We start from the raw sequence: 16,678 nt of genomic DNA, 5'->3' as shown, positions 1-16,678 counted from the left end.
ATACAAGGGAATCCCCATAAATCCATCAGCAGATTTTTCAGGAGAAACTTTGCAGGCCAGAAGGGAGTTTCATGATATATTCAAAGTATTTATTTAAAGAAAAAAAAAAACTGCCAACCAGAAGACTCTATCCAGCAAAGTTGTCCTTCAGAATTGAAGGAGAGATAGATAGATAGATAAAAAGAGTTTTCCAGACAAGCAAAAGCTGAAGGAATGCAGCACCACTAGACCAGCCTTACAAGAAATGTAAAACGGACTTCTTCTTTAAACTGGAACAAAAGGGTGCTAGCTAATTAGTAACAGGAAAACATGAAAGTATAAGTCTCACAAGTAAAGGTAATAATTATATAATTAAATTCAAAATAATCAAATCATGTAATAGTGATGGGCTGATTGCTTTTATGTTCAGTATGAAGGTTAAAAAACAAAAGTAATAAAAATAACTATAACCAAAGTATAGACACACAGATAAAAATATGTAAATTGTGGCATCAAAAACATAAAACATAGGAGAGTAAAAATGTAGAGCTTTAGAATGTGTTCGAACTTAGGTATTATCAACTTAAAATAGATTGTTATAAATATGTTTTATCTAAGCCTCATGGTAACCACAAAGCAAAAACCTACACACAAACAATAGAGAGAAAGAAATCTAAGCATTACACTACAGACAATCATCAAATCACAAAGGAAGAGAGCAAGAAGAAGAAAGGCACAGAGGAACTACAAAACAGCCAGCAAACAATTTTTTAACTGGCAGTAAGTACATACCTATCAAAAATTACTTTAAATTTAAGTGGACTAAATTTTCCAATCACAATATATGGAGTGGCTGAATGGATTAAAAAACAAGACCTACAGTCTCCCAAGGCAATAGAAATAAAAACAAACAAATGGGACCTAATCAAACTTACAAGCTTTTGCACAGCAAAGGAAACCATAAACAAAATGAAAAGACAACCTACAGAATGGGAGAAAATATTTGCAAATAATGCAACCAACAAGGGCTTAATTTCCAAAAAATACAAACAAACAGCTCATACAGCTCAACAACAAAAAACCAACCCCAACTGAAAAATGAGCAGAAGATTGGGATTGACACATACACACTACTATATATATAAAATAGATAACTAATAAGGACCTACTGTATAGCACAGGGAACTCTACTCAGTACTCTGTAATGGCCTATATGGGAAAAGAATCTTAAAAAAGAGTGGATATATGTATATGTATAACTGACTCACTTTGCTGTACAGTAGAAACTAACACAACATTATAGATCAACTATACCCCAGTAAAAATTTTCTTAAAAAAGAAAAATGGACAGACCTAAATAGACATTTCTCCAAAGAAATACAAACGGCCAACAGGCACATGAAAAGATGATCAACATTGCTAACTATTAGAGAAATGCAAATCAAAACTACAATGAGATACTGCCTCACACACCAGTCAGAATGGCCATCGTTAAAAATTCTACAAATAACAAATGCTGGAGAAGACATGGAGAAAAGGGAACCTGCCTACAGTGTTGGTGGGAATGTAAAGTGGTGCAGCCACTATGGAGAACAGTATGGAGGTTCCTCAGAAAACTAAAAATAGAATTACCACATGATCCAGCAATCCCACTCTTGGGCATATATCCGTGCAAAACTCATCTAAAAAGATACATGTGGGGCTTCCCTGGTGGCGCAGTGGTTGAGGGTCTGCCTGCCGGTGCGGAGGACGCGGGTTCGAGCCCTGGTCTGGGAGGATCCCGCTTGCCGCGGAGCGACTGGGCCCGTGGGCCGCAGTTGCTGGGCCTGCGCGTCTGGAGCCTGTGCTCCGCAACAAGAGAGGCCGCGATAATGAGAGGCCCGTGCACCGCGATGAAGAGTGGCCCCCACTTGCCGCAACTAGAGAAAGCCCTCGCACAGAAATGAAGACCAACACAGACATAAATAAATAAATAAATAAATTTAAAAATATATATATATATATATGTATAACTGAATCACTTTGCTGTACAGCAGAAATTAACACAACATTGTAAATCAACTATACTTAAAAAAAAAAAGGAAAGGAAGGACACAAGACAAAGAAATGCAACATATGACCCTAGGTTCTGGCGGGGGGGGGGGGGAGGAATATATATATATATATATATATATATATATATATATATATATATGCACATATATGGTTATAGTTATAAAAGACATTATGAATAAGGCAATTGGTAAAATTTAAATATAGGCTACAAATTAGATGATAATTTAGTGCAATGTACTTCCATAAGATAAGGGTTCAAGGACATAATGATGAAGTACTTAGGAATAAAGGGTCATGGGCCTGAACCTTATATTGAAATGGGTCAGCAACAGTAACGACAACGATAACAAATCTATGTATTTAGAAAGAGAAACAAAGCAAATATGGCAACATTAACACTTGGTGAATCAAGGTAAAGGGTATATAGGAGTCTATTTTACTACTGGAATTTTTCTGTAACTTTGAAATTTAAATAAAATTTAATGAAAATCCTTTCCAACAAAAACAAAACAACAACAAAAACAAGACCTAGCCATATGCGGCCTATAAAAAACTCACTTCAGATGTAAAGAAACCTGGGGTAGCTATACTTATATCAAACAAAATAGACTTTGAAACGACGACTAAAATAAGACACAAAGAAAGGCATTACACAATGATAAAGAGGTCATTCCAATAAAAGGCTATAACATTTGTTATAACATTTGTAAGTATTTATTCACCCAACATAGGGGCACCTAAATATATAAAGCAAATATTAAGAGACCTACAGGGAAAAATAGATAGCAATACAATAATAGTAGGGGATTTAACCATACCTCACTTACATCAATGGATAGGTTATCCAGACAGAAAATCAATAAGGAAGCATGGGACCATATATTATGTCAGATGAACTTAACAGATATATACAGAACATTCCATCCAAACACAGCAGAGTACGTTCTTAAGTGTACATGGAACATTCTCTAGGATGGAACATTCTCTAGAATAGATCACATATTGGGCCACAAAACAAGTCTCAGTAAATTTAAGAAGATTGAAATCATATCGAGCATCTTTTCTGACCACAGTGTTATGAAACCAAAAATCAATTTCAAGAAGAAAACTGGAAAATTCACAAATATGGGAATATTTAATAACACACCAGTGTGTTATTGTACACACTACAAATGGATTGATGAAGAAATCAAAGGAGAAATCAAAAAGTACCTTGAGACAAATGAAAATGGAAATACAACATAACAAAAGTTACGGGATGCAGCAAAGCAGTTCTGAGAGGGAAGTTCATACAGATAAATGCCTGCATCAAGAACAAGAAAGGTCTCAAACAAACAACCTAACTTTACACCTCAAGGAACTAGAAAAAGAACAAAGTCCAAAGTTAATGGAAGGAAAGAAAGATCACTGCAGACATAAATGAAATAGAGATGAAAAAAATAATGGAAAAGATCAATGAAACGAAGAGCTTGGTTTGTTTTTGTTTGTTTTTTGAAAAGATAAAGATAAACAAAATAGACCTTTAGACAAACTCTCCAAGAGAAAAAGAGACAGGACTCAAATAAAATCAGAAATGTATGAAGAGACAAGTACAACTTATACCACAGAAATACAAAGGATCATAAGACTATTGAAAACAATTATATGCCAACAAATTGGATAATCTGGAAGAAATGGATAAATTCCTAGAAACATACAACCTACCAAGACTGAATCATGAAGAAACAGAAAATCTGAACAGACCAACAATGAGAAAGGAGATTGAATCTATAATCAAAAGTCCCCCCCACCCCCCCAATAAAGCCCAGAATCGGATGGTTTCTCTGGTGAATTCTACCAAACATTTTAAAAAAAAAACACCAATCCTTCTCAAACGCTTACAAAAAAATTGAAGAGGAAATCACACCCCCAAAATTATTTTACAAGGCCAGCATTATTACTTTGATACCAAAGCCAGATGAGGACACTACAACAAAACTATAGACCAACATCTAATGAATACAGATGCAAAAATTCTCAACAAAATATTAGCAAACCAAATTCGACAGTACATTAAAAGGATCATACACCATAACCAAGTGGGATTTCCCTGGGTTGCATGGGTGGTTCAACATATACAAATGAATAAATATGATATACCACATTAATAGAATGAAAGAAAAATCGTATGATCATCCCAATAGATGAAGAAAAAGCATTTGGCAAAATTCAACATCCATTCATGATAAAAACTCTCAACAGAGTGGGCATAGAGGGAACATATGTCAACATAATAAAGGCCACGTATGACGAGCCCACAGCTAACATCATATTCAATGGTGAAAAGCTGAAAGCTTTTCTGCTAAGATCAGAAGACAAGGGTGCCTACTCTTGCCACTTTTGTTCAGTATAGTACTGAAAGTCCTAGCCAGCATAACTGGGTGAGAAAAAGAATAAAAGGTACACAAATCGGAAAGAAAGTAGTAAATTTATCTCTATTTGCAAATGACCTGGAAGACTCTACCAAAAAACTGTTAGAACTCAATGAATTTAGTAAAGTTGCAGGATAAAAACTCAACAAAAATCTGTTGCATTTTTACACACTAATAACAAACTACAAGAGAAATTAAGAAAATAATTCCACTTACAATTGCATCAAAAAGAATAAAATACCTAGGAATAAATTTAAGGCAGTGAAAGACCTGTACACTAAAAACTATAAATAACACAGTGATGAAAGAAATTGAAGATGCAAACAAATGGAAAGATATTTCATGCTCATGGACTGGAAGAATTAATATTGTTAAAATGTCCATACTACCCCCAAGCAATCTACAGATTCAATGCAATCCCAATCAAAATTCCAATGGCATTTTTCACAGAAATAGAACAAAAAATCCTAAAATTTGTATGGAACCACAAAAAAAAAAAGACCCCGAAGAGCCAAAGCAATCTTGAGAAAGAAGAGCAAAGCGGGAGGCCTCATGCTCCCTGGTTTCAAACTGTATTACAAAGCCATAGTAGTCAAAACGGTATGGCATTGGCATAAAAACAGACACATAGATCAACAGAACAGAATAGAGGGCCCATAAATAAACCCTCACACCTGTGGTCAATTAATTTACAACAAATGAGCTAAAAGCATACAATAGGAAAAGAATAGTCTCTTCAGTAAATGGTGTTGGGAAAACTGCACAGCCACATACAAAAGAATGAAACTGGACCACTGTCTTACACCATACATGAAAATCAATTCAAAATGGATTAAAGACGTGAATGTTAAGACCTGAAACCATGAAACTCCTAGAAGAAAACATAGGGGGTAAGCTCCTTGAGATCAGTCTTGGTGATGACTTTTTGAGTTCACACCAAAAGCAAAGGCAACAAAAGCAAAAATAATCTGACTACATCAAATAAAAAGCTTCTGTACAGCGAACAAAACCATCAAGAAATGAAAAGACAGCCTACAGAATGGGAGAAAATATTTGCAAATCATGTATCTTGTAAGGAGATAATATTCAGAATGTATAAAGAACTCATACAACTCAAGAGAAAAAACAATCTGATTAAAAAATGACAAGATCAATTAGATAGACATTTTACCAAAGATATACCAATGGCCAACAGGTACATGAAAAGATGCTGAACATCACTAATCATCAGGGAAATGCAAATCAAAACCACAATGAGATATCACCTCACATCTGTTTGAATGGCTATTATCAAAGAGATAAGACATAACAAGTGTTGGTGAGGATGTGAAGAAAAGGGAACCCTTGTGCACAGTTTTAGTGCAAATGAAAAATGGTGCAGAGAACAGACTGGTGGTTGCCAGAGGTAGGGGATGGGCAAAATGGGCAAAGGTGGTCAAAAAGTACAAAATGCCAGTTATAAGTAAGTCCTGCATGGGATATAATGTACAGCATGGAGACTACAGTTAACAATACTGTACTGTATGTTTAAAAGTTGCATGGCAGCATGGATGGACCTAAAGATTATCGTACTAAGTGGAGTAAGTCAGACAGAGAAAGACAAATATCATATGATATCCCTGATATGTGGAATCTAAAAATATGATACAAATGAACTTATTTACAAAACAGAAGTAGAATCACAGACATAGAAAACAAATTTATGGTTACCAAAGGAGAAGGGGGCAGGGTAAATTAAGAGTATGGGATTAACAGATACACACTACTATATATAAAATAGATAAACAACAAGGCCTTGTGTTTATTCTTGTGATGAGAACTTTTAAGATTTGTAACTATGGTGATGAATGTTAACTTATTGTGGTAATCAATTCGCAGTATATACATATTTCAAATAATTATGTTGTACACCCAAAGTTAATATGTTACATGTCAATTATATCTCAGTAAAAATTTTACAAATGAATAATAGCTAATTTCAATATCTTTCATCACTATTCAACACTAACCAACTAGTAATCAACATCATCATTGTATACCGTTAATATATTAAAGAACTTAAATACAGCATTTTTATGTAAAATTGAAACCATCTACCCCCAAATCATAATTTCAAAGAGTCACTGAAGGTAAATTATCAGGTACTGGATAGATCTTTTTTTTCTTAAGAAAAACTAGAGAAAGGCAGGAATGACAAGGTAGTCACACATCAAGTTGGAAATTGGTTAAAAACAAAATATATGATTTAGATAAGTAATCCAAAGAAAAAAATAGTGGTGGGCATATTTGCTCATACACAGCCCCCTTTTTAAGACAAAATAATGTTCTAATACACAGCTTCCTTTTTGTATAAAGAGAAAATAGTTGGCTTGGGTGTAAACAAAATCATAGGTGTAAGGATTCTTGTGTCTCAGCTTACATCAATTCTGGCTAAAGTCACTTTTTAAGCAAGTAAAACCATTATCATCATTTGAATTGAGGAAAGGGAAGTGAGTTAGATATCATCCTGTCTAGAAAGCCTGAAACCATGGTGAATTTCAGAAGACTTAAAGAATATCTTGCCTATAGCAAACCATTTCACTTCTTTTATCTCAGATTAAATTGAGTCATCTCCTTTTTCCTTCACTTCAGCAGTGTCTATCATATTATGCTATATCAGAGTGCTATTTTAACTTTGACTATGTCTTCCCTTATTTTGAAACATTCATTTTTTTTAATGTTTCAGTCATTTCTTTGGACCAACTTCAGACAAACCATGAAAACTAGGGCCAATAATCCAAAAAGGATTTTTATGCATATCTGTGGGAATCACCTCAGAATATAATCAAATTGAAGTGTTAATGCTAAAGAATTGCCATTACTTAGGTTAGAAATCCCTGAACCATTAGCAGTGCTATTTGAGCAGGCAGTGGATCAGTGAAGTAGGGATGAGGGCTGGCCAAGTTCCTAGTGTACACAGTTGGGACTCAATAAATATTTTCTTGAGGCTTTTTTTTTGTGGGAGGAGGCCTGTGGTCACCAGTATTGTTGTTAGAGTCAGGAACATTTTTGGGCTGCCTATAATATTATAGCTACATATCAGCATATGATTAGATAACCCATAAATATTGGTATCTTGCTAGTTCGATGCCTTAAAACAGAGTATATCAATCAGCTATTGCTGTGTAACAAAATAATCGGAAAATTCTCAAGTTACATATTTTTCATTCACGCCATCTTGTTGGTTGATTGGAGTTGTGCTGGAGCTCAACTAGGCTGGACTCCAAGTTGTGGGTTGGGGTCAGGTCTGTTCCACATGTCTCTCATCCCCCTTGGGTCAGAAGACCACTGTACCATGTACTTCTTACGGCACATAAGCACAAGACAGCAAGCCCAACCACTTAAGGACATTACAAGCCTCTGCTTATGTCATATCTAACATTCCATTGGCCAAAGCAGGTTATGTGCCCATGTCCAAATTCCTGGGCCAGAGAAGCACGTTCCCCCCAACACTCAGTCACTTTACTTTGTATGTGCTGGCCTTCTTCTTGCTCTTCTGTGAGCAAGCCAATCACACTCTCCTCTCAGAGTCTGCATTTCCTATTCCCTCTGTCTCATGCACTCTTCCTTCAGATATCTACATGGCTCCCACCCTTAAGTCCCTAATAACATTTTGGCTCACCTGCCCCTTATTAATGAGGACTTCTCAGACTCCCCTTTCTGAAGAGTCTTCCTCACTGCCCCTCCCTAACCCTCTTTTCTGAGGCCTGAGTGCCTCCATAAGAACGTGAATTCCATGGAGACAGGGCTTTTTGGTTGTGTACTGCTATAATCCCAGTACTCAGAACATTGCCTGGCACATAGTTGGCTTTTGATAAGTACTTGAATATATAAATAAATCTGTTTTGAAATTTTTATGGCTTTTTTTTTAACATTTAAAATCTGGCTCAGTATTGAATAGTCCAGTGGCATTACTTTAATTTCAGGTGTCATTTAGCGGTTTTCACTTTTCCAGTATAATCTGACACAGAAAATATTAGGCCTTAAGCATTTTTCAGTGGTTGATTCACTTCTTACTCACGCATATATGTGATAATTCTGATTTCCACTTTTAAAGGAGATTAGTTAAACCCAAAGGAGTTTTAACTGTGAAAATCTTAAGAAGAAAAGATTATACTTTACTTGTTTATTTTCTATGTACGATGTAGTAGGCCCTCAAAAACTGTTTGAAAGTTTCCATTAAAACAAAGAAGCCGGGCTTCCCTGGTGGCGCAGTGGTTGAGAGTCTGCCTGCTAGTGCAGGGGACGCGGGTTCGAGCCCTGGTCTGGGAAGATCCCACATGCCGCAGAGCGGCTGGGCCCGTGAGCCACAACTACTGAGCCTGCGCGTCTGGAGCCTGTGCCCCGCAACGGGAGGGGCTGCGATAGTGAAAGGCCCGCGCACCGCGATGAAGAGCGGTCCCCGCACCGCGATGAAGAGTGGCCCCCACTTGCCGTAACTAGAGAAAGCCCTCACACGAACTGAAGACCCAACACAGCCAATAAATAAATAAATAAATAAATAAATAAATAAATAAATAAATAAATAAATAAAAAAAACAAAGAAGCCAAGTTTACATTTGTACTTGGACACTTACATTTGAGACTCACAGCTGATAGTTATGACTGGTTGACATAATTAGGTTTATACCGTTTTTTGATCCTTGAAGTAATTCAGGGAGAAGAATGTCAGTCACTTCATTGAACTGTACCTAAACCTTAAGACAGTACAGTTGAGTTCCTAGAGCTCCAGTATGAGCTAATTAAACTGTCAGAAATATTAACATCATTGCTCATGAGTGTCTCTGTTGGTTCCAATTTATTCTATAAGGCATACTATCACTAAAGTGGACTTGACACCATTAAAAATGCCTCGTGTTCCCCAATTCGGCAAAATTTTGCATTGGTAATGGAACAGAGATGTAATCAACCCTGCAGCTGTCAGCATCCAGTTCCTTCTGGCAATATTTCATTCATTCCATCCTTTCCAGATGATGGTAGTTTAAAACCACAGGCAAGGGGCTTCCCTGGTGGCACAGTGGTTAAGAATCTGCCTGCCAATGCAGGGGACACGGGTTCGAGCCCTGGTCCGGGAAGTTACCACATGCCGGGGAGCAACTAAGCCCGTGCGCCACAACTACTGAGCCTGCGCTCTAGAGCCCGCGTGCCACAACTACTGAAGCCCACGCACCTAGGGCCTGTGCTCGCAACAAGAGAAGCCACCGCGATGAGAAGCCCACACACCACAGCGAAGAGTAGCCCCCGCTCGCGGCAACTAGAGAAAGCCCGCACGCAGCAACGAAGACCCAGCGCAGCCAAAAATAAATAAATAAAATAAATTTTTAAAAAACCCACAGGCAAAAAGAAACTAAAGATGCTGAATTTCATTTTTTCATTTCTAAAGGCATAAATATCAGCAAGTAGTATGTGCATGTGGATGGACAAATAGATAACCTAACTTCCTTTTCACCTTATAACCTGAATAGCAATCATTTCCTGTCCTTAGTACTTCAAAGAGAGTTCCTATGGTATGTTACCAGGAGACTCACAGAATCAGAGGGGTTTTGTCTACCCCAGGTCCTTAGCCCTCCTTTCTAATAATAGTATACAGCCTCACATCCACCTAAGATATGATTTTGTCTAAATGGTGAGCAGTGCCAAGGATTCTTTTAGCTTGTGCTTTAAGAAAGAAGGATGAACACTTGGTAATAAATGCAGGATTATAATCAGAGATGAAAATCCAAGTGGCATAGACCAAAGGAAATGACAAGCATATTTAAGTCATTACGTTGCTGGCTCCCCAGTCATTTTCAAGTCACACGTGAACCAGAGGTTGTCCTTAAGCGTGTATATTCTTGTTGATCTGCTGAAGCAAGGTCTTGTTTTAAATGGAAGTGGCAATGTACTCAACAAACAGAGCTTGAAAAGAAGTTATTTTCACTGTTGGAAGATTGAATGTTATGAAAAATTAGTTTCAAAGGACCTTCAAAGTTCAAAACAATTTTGTTTGCACTTAAGAAATTTCTCCCTTACTGCAAATGCTGTTTGAGGTGTATTTCTTTGACACATGAATAAACAGTCGAGACACAGATCAACAAAATCTACAAGGAGACTCCCATCCCCAGAAGACGACCATCCATCCCTAAACTCCCTTCCTTCCAAATCATCTTTCTCTCCTCACATAAACAAATGCTCAAATAATTTTTTAAAAAGTTTCCCTTTGTAAGCATCTAAAAACATACTTATGATGAAGTAACCCCATGGAACAAATAGGAAAGGAACATAACTTCCCAGTATGTCCATATACACAGTCCTTAGAATATCAATATTTCATTTCCTATGTAGGGCACATACAACTTTTATTTCTCCCTATTACATTGGACTTTAAAGGTACTTGAGTTTTCTCTGTATTTTTTGTTAAACGTCAAAGTAAAGAATGGAAAAAATACCTCAGTGTCTCCACTCCTTACCTTCCTAAAGTGAATGCAAAATGTCACATGCTTCTTTTGTGTTGAAGAGACACGCTGCAAATGTGCGATAGTCCTCTTTTATTACAAAGAAAAACATTTCACGTTTCTTAATGGGGCGTAAGAAACTTATGGCAACTTTAACTTCTAAGCAGATACACAGTTTTCTTTTCCAAAGATAATGACGTAGATAAATCCCTGCATGAAATTCTTTTTCCTGTGAAGGAACTGTTCCCTAATTATTAAGCTTGAGGGGTCATTTTTATTTACGTTATTTATGAAGGAGTGAAAATGAATTAATAATGGATTTTTAAATGGCGTCATGAACCTTTTCTCTGGTATCTGTATTTTCTCCTTAAGTGTAATTTGCCATTGTTTGTGTTTGCTTTCATTAAGGTGAGGAAGATCTTCTCAGTCCTCCCCAAGACACAAGCACAGGGTTAGAAGAAGTGATGGAGCAACTCAACAACTCCTTCCCTAGTTCGAGAGGTAAGCGCCACTACCCAGAAGTCACTCAAACTTCCTGGAAGTAGGCCACTCGTTTCCATACCCAACTAGCATGTGTAGATAAACAGGTGCTGACAGAATGCCAGTTTGGGATCATTGTGAGAAGATTTTGTTTTCGAATGTGAATTTCTGGTTTGGAGTATTTTGAATTCAAATACCTGTGTAATCAAGATGTTTCTAGAAATAAGAATACTAACTTATGTTTATAAAGTATCGATATCTTCCTTGCTTGGCACGTTAGTCTGAAGAGTAATTATGAGATAGCTTTTACTTAAGAGCAGTTATTAAGTGACTTTTACAGACGAGGAAATTAATGCCCTGATGGTGCCTTTGCCAGGGACATACAGCTACTATGTGACACAGCAAGGTCTGCGATATGCCTAGCGTACAGTGGCGGTGGGAACTCGGGCTTGCAATCTCATGCCTTTTATGTATATTTGAAAACTGTATATTACCCCATCATTTAAACATAAGTACAATTAAATCTCTATGTACTAGTTCATTATTTTTTTCACTTCCTTAGATAGAATACAATTTTCACAAAGGAAGACACTAATATTATTTAATTTAAATGTTAATATATCTTAATATTATTGAACATTAACATTATTTTTCCCATGACTTTGAATATTTTGCCCCTCATACCAAAAATACAGCATCTTACCGCACCGAATTTTCCTACCAGCCAGTATGAGCTTCAGATGCCTTACTTCATCCAAGGAGCTATTTTGCTGCTATTGTTAGTGTTTTGGAGTATTTCTAGTGGTTCATTGCCCTAACATAAGACAGGTCACTGACCCACCCCCTTCAATGAATAAAAAGAATGGCAGACAGCATGGACGCTCGAGTCAATAACATTGTATTGCAAGTGTGAAAGTTGCTAAGAAAGAAAATCTTCAGAGTTCTCATCACAAGAGAAAAAATATTGTAACTTTGTATGGGGACAGATGGTAAATAGACCTATTGGGTGATCATTTCACAGTGCATACAAATGTCAAATCACTAGGTTGTACACCTGACACTAATATAATGGTGTATGTCAGTTATACTTCAATTTAAAAAAAAACAGACTGGCAGCAGTCACCTGTGAGCAAATAGAGGGATAATCTAGAGAACCAAGGGTGGGGGCGGGGAGCACAGGCTTTGTGGCCAGTGATTGGCACCCCTAATGGGCAGCCAGGGAGGGAAGGGCGGCAGAGAATCTGGCTATTTGTTCCTCTCCATAAGGGCAATGAGGAGGGTGCTTTGAGTCCTGTGTTTTTCCTATCTTTTTGTTCAGTGTCAGTTAACAATGGCCATTTCCCAGCTATTTCATGTGCGAGTGAACGTTGTGTGGTGCACATTAAAAGCAATAATGTTCTGATAGAGCGTTGCTAAGGAACCGTCAGGGGAAGCTAATTTTAAATGTCTGCACCAGCCATCTTTTCACCGCTGAGCGCCTCTGATGTGTTGATTTTAACAGATAAAAGTCTTCTGTCTTCCACCCACCTCCTTATCCCACACCTGCCAGCCTCTTCTCCATCCTGTCTTCACTGTCTCCTCTCCCAAAATGCCATGATTCATAATGAGAAGACCACATGCTGGTCTGACGTAAATCAAACACATTCACCTTGATCCTGCCAGCTTTTGCTAGCATCTACTATGTACCAGTGGAGGTGTCAGGGATGCAAAGCAGAAATGCCAAGTTCTTTGCCGTCAAGCTGCTTACGGTCAGTTGGGGATGCAGCCTTCCTGAGAAGTTCATATCACAGCACAGTAGTATTACCGCTGTAATGGAGACGTCTATGACATGAGAGAATCCTAGAAACCCCCTTCTAGATAAATAGGAATGGCTTAGCCTCAAGCAGAGCAAGTGTCTTCCTCAAGATCACACAGCTACTCATGGGGCCAGAACTTTGGGCCCCGCGTCTCACACACATTTCACTGACCCCAGGCTTTCCCTTGAAGGTCATAGACATGCGTCTCCTCCCTGCTCCTTGACCTGAAAAGTTGTTTACCTGCTCTGTGGGAAGTTAGTGGCTGCCCTGGGCATTTCTTTCACATCTGAACAACTAGAGTCTATCAGAGGAGAGGCTACAGCAGGGCTCATGGCTCTGCTTCCCCAGCGGCTGCTTTTTTGTACTGGGTCTCTGGGCCATCCTAATTATCTTAAGGTGAGATCTTTGCACCCTCTCCCGGCATCCCCCTTTTAGAGTCCTTGAAGCTAAATACCACATGGGTATGAAAGATCAGAAATATACCTCCCCTGATATGGTATTTGGCAGTCAGCCTCTCTGATGTTATATCTACTTGTCCGATGTTAATTTACTTATATGGAAAACCTAGGAAACTCTATTCAGGCCGCCTGGATAGTGTTTACTAAATTAGTGCTTATGGAAGCATATCATCCCCTGAGTGCGAATTTGAGTTCTCAAATAGGGGATAAGCAGGCTTTGTCTGATACCAGTTCCATTAACCAAGTTCCTACTTACTCAGTAGTACCCTGGTGGCCTGAGAGAATTCATTCATTTTCCTGAAGAAAACAATCAAATACACAAACAAACAAAATACACATAACGAGAGTAGATAAGGTGCTAGAAGAGCTGGCTGGTCTTTCTGTGATGCTATGACCTGGACATTTTCTTTTCTTTCTTTTTTTTTTTTTTTTTTGCTACTTCCTCCCAAATTATACCTTATCATAGGCCCCTTATGATTCTGCACCCAATTCCAATGTGTGGGGTTCTTTTCCCACACCACCAAACAATTCTCATATACCAGCTGGGCGTCCTACAATTTAACTCGATTCTGACTCTGTCTACCCAGAGACAGGATCCGATTCCACCGGCTAAGGTCTCAGTCCCACAAGACTGCCCCTCCCCTCCTACCTCAGAATGCCAATTTTAAGTCCAGGTTGTTTGTTAGCTGGGCTTCTGACCCACTGCCTATAGACTAGAGATTCCAACAACCCCCTCTTTTGGTTCAATTAATTTGCTAGAGCAGGGCACAGAACTCAGAGAAACATTTTACTTACTAGATCACTGGTTTATCATAAAAGGGTATAACTCAGGAACAGCCAGATGGAGGAGATGCGTAGGGCAAGGCATGGGGAAAGGGTGCAGAGCTTCCATGCCCTCTCTGGGCACACCACTCTCACCACATCTCCACGTGTTCACCAACCCGGAAGCTCTCCTAACCCTGTCCTTTTGGGTTTATAAGGAGGCTTCATTACATAGGCATGACTGATTAAATCATTGGCCACTGGTGACTGAACTCAATCTCCAGCCCCTCTCCTCTCCCTGGACATCAGCGGGTAGGACTGAAAGTTCCAACCCTCTAATCACTTGGTTGGCTCCCCTGGCAAGCAGCCCCCATCCTTAGGTGCTTTCCAGAAGTAACCTTGGTAACATAACAAAAGACACCTTGCTGCTGCTCATCACAGGAAATTCCAAGGGTTTTAGGAGCACTGTGCCTGGAAGGGGGACGAAGACTAAATATATATTTCCTGTTATAAATCACAATATCACACCTATTTCTCCATAAATTTAAATGGATAAAAAGTCTTGTCATTGTAAAAATAGGCTGATCATCGATGCACTCTAAAAAGTGTTTTTTCAAGCACGTAGACCCCAGATGGGTTGGAACCAGAGGTTGATGATGCCGACTCCCAATTACCTCACCACCGACCAATCAGAAGAGTGTTCATGAGCTGATCACACACCCCACAAACCCCCTCCCTCACACTGTCTTTATAAACCTTTCCCTGAAAGCCTAAGGGGAGTTTCAGGGTCTTTTAAGCACTAGCTGCCCTGGACTCCTTGCTTGGCGCCCTGCACTAAAGCTATTCTTTTCTACTTTACCCAAAAAATAAAAAATTTTAAAAAGTGGTTTTTTGGATGCTTTATTTCTAACTAAAGGCATTTTTTCATTGTGAAAGAATGGAGAATATATATATATATATATATATATATATATATAGTAGGATTTAGTGGGAATATCTTACCAATTAGTAGGTATGTTAAGTTGATATTAAGCCAAAAATCTTGAGATTCTTAACGTCTCAGGATTAGAGACTCTTCCAAATTGGAAGGGTCTTGAAAGTTCATCTTAACATCTTTGATGTTCAAAACAGTGGCTTTTGACCTTTTCTGACCATTATCCATAATAAGAGAAACATTTTACATCTTAAACCGGGGTAAAGATATAAAACAAATTATTTGCGTATGTATGTACCCACCATATATATACCACACATATATGTATATAGTCACGTATACATACAAAGATCAGAAACAAAAGTTTCATGAAACAATACTTTCTTTACTACGTATAATTCACACTGTTTCTCTGTTTTCTTTATTTAAAAATAAAATGCTGGTTGCAACCCACTATATTGATTTTCTGATCCAGTTGTTTAAAAATACTGATCTAACTGATCTCAGTTTTCCTTGCCCAGGTGAATATCTTTTTGACAAAAATTATATTTTAGAAGTTCTATTACCACGGAAGTTTCTGCCAAGACCTTGCTAGTATCTTAGAGAACACTGTATTTTCAATCTAAGTCTGCATCCACGTTCCCATTGTTGTGTTACGAAAAATGAAGTTCATGCTTGCTACAGCTGTTTCAGACAGCTGTTTTAGTAACTTAAAACAGATGTTAGAGCCAGAGGTCTGACATTTAGTGGAAATGTGCTGTTAAATACCACCTCATGGTTTACTTAACCCTGCTAGATAATCTCCCACAGAGGAAAAGATGTTTTTTAATATTATGTTTTTCGTAAATATAAAGCATATAGATAGGGGAGTTCTTGTGTACTTTAAATTCACAACTTTTTGTTACCCTTTCCCACAATTTTGACTTAGCGCTAAGTCTTCAGGTATCAGCTAATCTTCACCTTTCATTTCCACTAGAAGTACCTGGATGCCCAAAGAAGTGAAGAGCCTCGTTCATGGCTATTCAGCAGGTTCGATTAGGCTTCAGCTCTTACCTTGATGGCCTTGCTAAACTGTTATACAAATTAATAAAGGAGGCTGCACGCTTCTCCGCTTAGTGATCAAGTGATAGCCAGCACTGTCCTGCCTCGTAGCCACTATAAACCGCAGGGAGTTCAAGGTGTGAACGTGTGCCTGTTCAGCTTTGCGAGCCTATCATCTTTTCTGATGAATCACTAGCTCTAGTTAGTTATTCACAACCACCTGAGGAGCTTGAGGGCCTTGGTGTATATTAAACACAGAATGTTAGCCAATTTCTATCTAACCTATTTA

General features: G+C 38.2%; 1 protein-coding gene across 5 annotated transcripts in view; it reads left to right on the top strand.

The window, feature by feature from the left end:
- Positions 1-16,678, top strand: part of DMD (dystrophin) — a 2,123,648-nt gene that overhangs the window by 2,095,594 nt on the left and 11,376 nt on the right. For 4 of the 5 annotated variants that reach the window (XM_057539128.1, XM_057539123.1, XM_057539125.1 and 1 more), the window contains one exon: positions 11,327-11,419. In XM_057539128.1, coding sequence (XP_057395111.1) covers positions 11,327-11,419 — 93 coding nt within the window. Of the gene's footprint in view, positions 1-11,326; positions 11,420-16,324; positions 16,379-16,678 lie in introns of those variants that run through there. The other variant, XM_057539124.1, reaches the window with a different exon arrangement.

The sequence above is a fragment of the Balaenoptera acutorostrata genome, chromosome X (assembly GCF_949987535.1).
Source record: "Balaenoptera acutorostrata chromosome X, mBalAcu1.1, whole genome shotgun sequence".
Classification (NCBI taxonomy): Eukaryota; Metazoa; Chordata; class Mammalia; order Artiodactyla; family Balaenopteridae; genus Balaenoptera; species Balaenoptera acutorostrata.
This window is presented reverse-complemented; position numbering and strand designations above follow the sequence as displayed.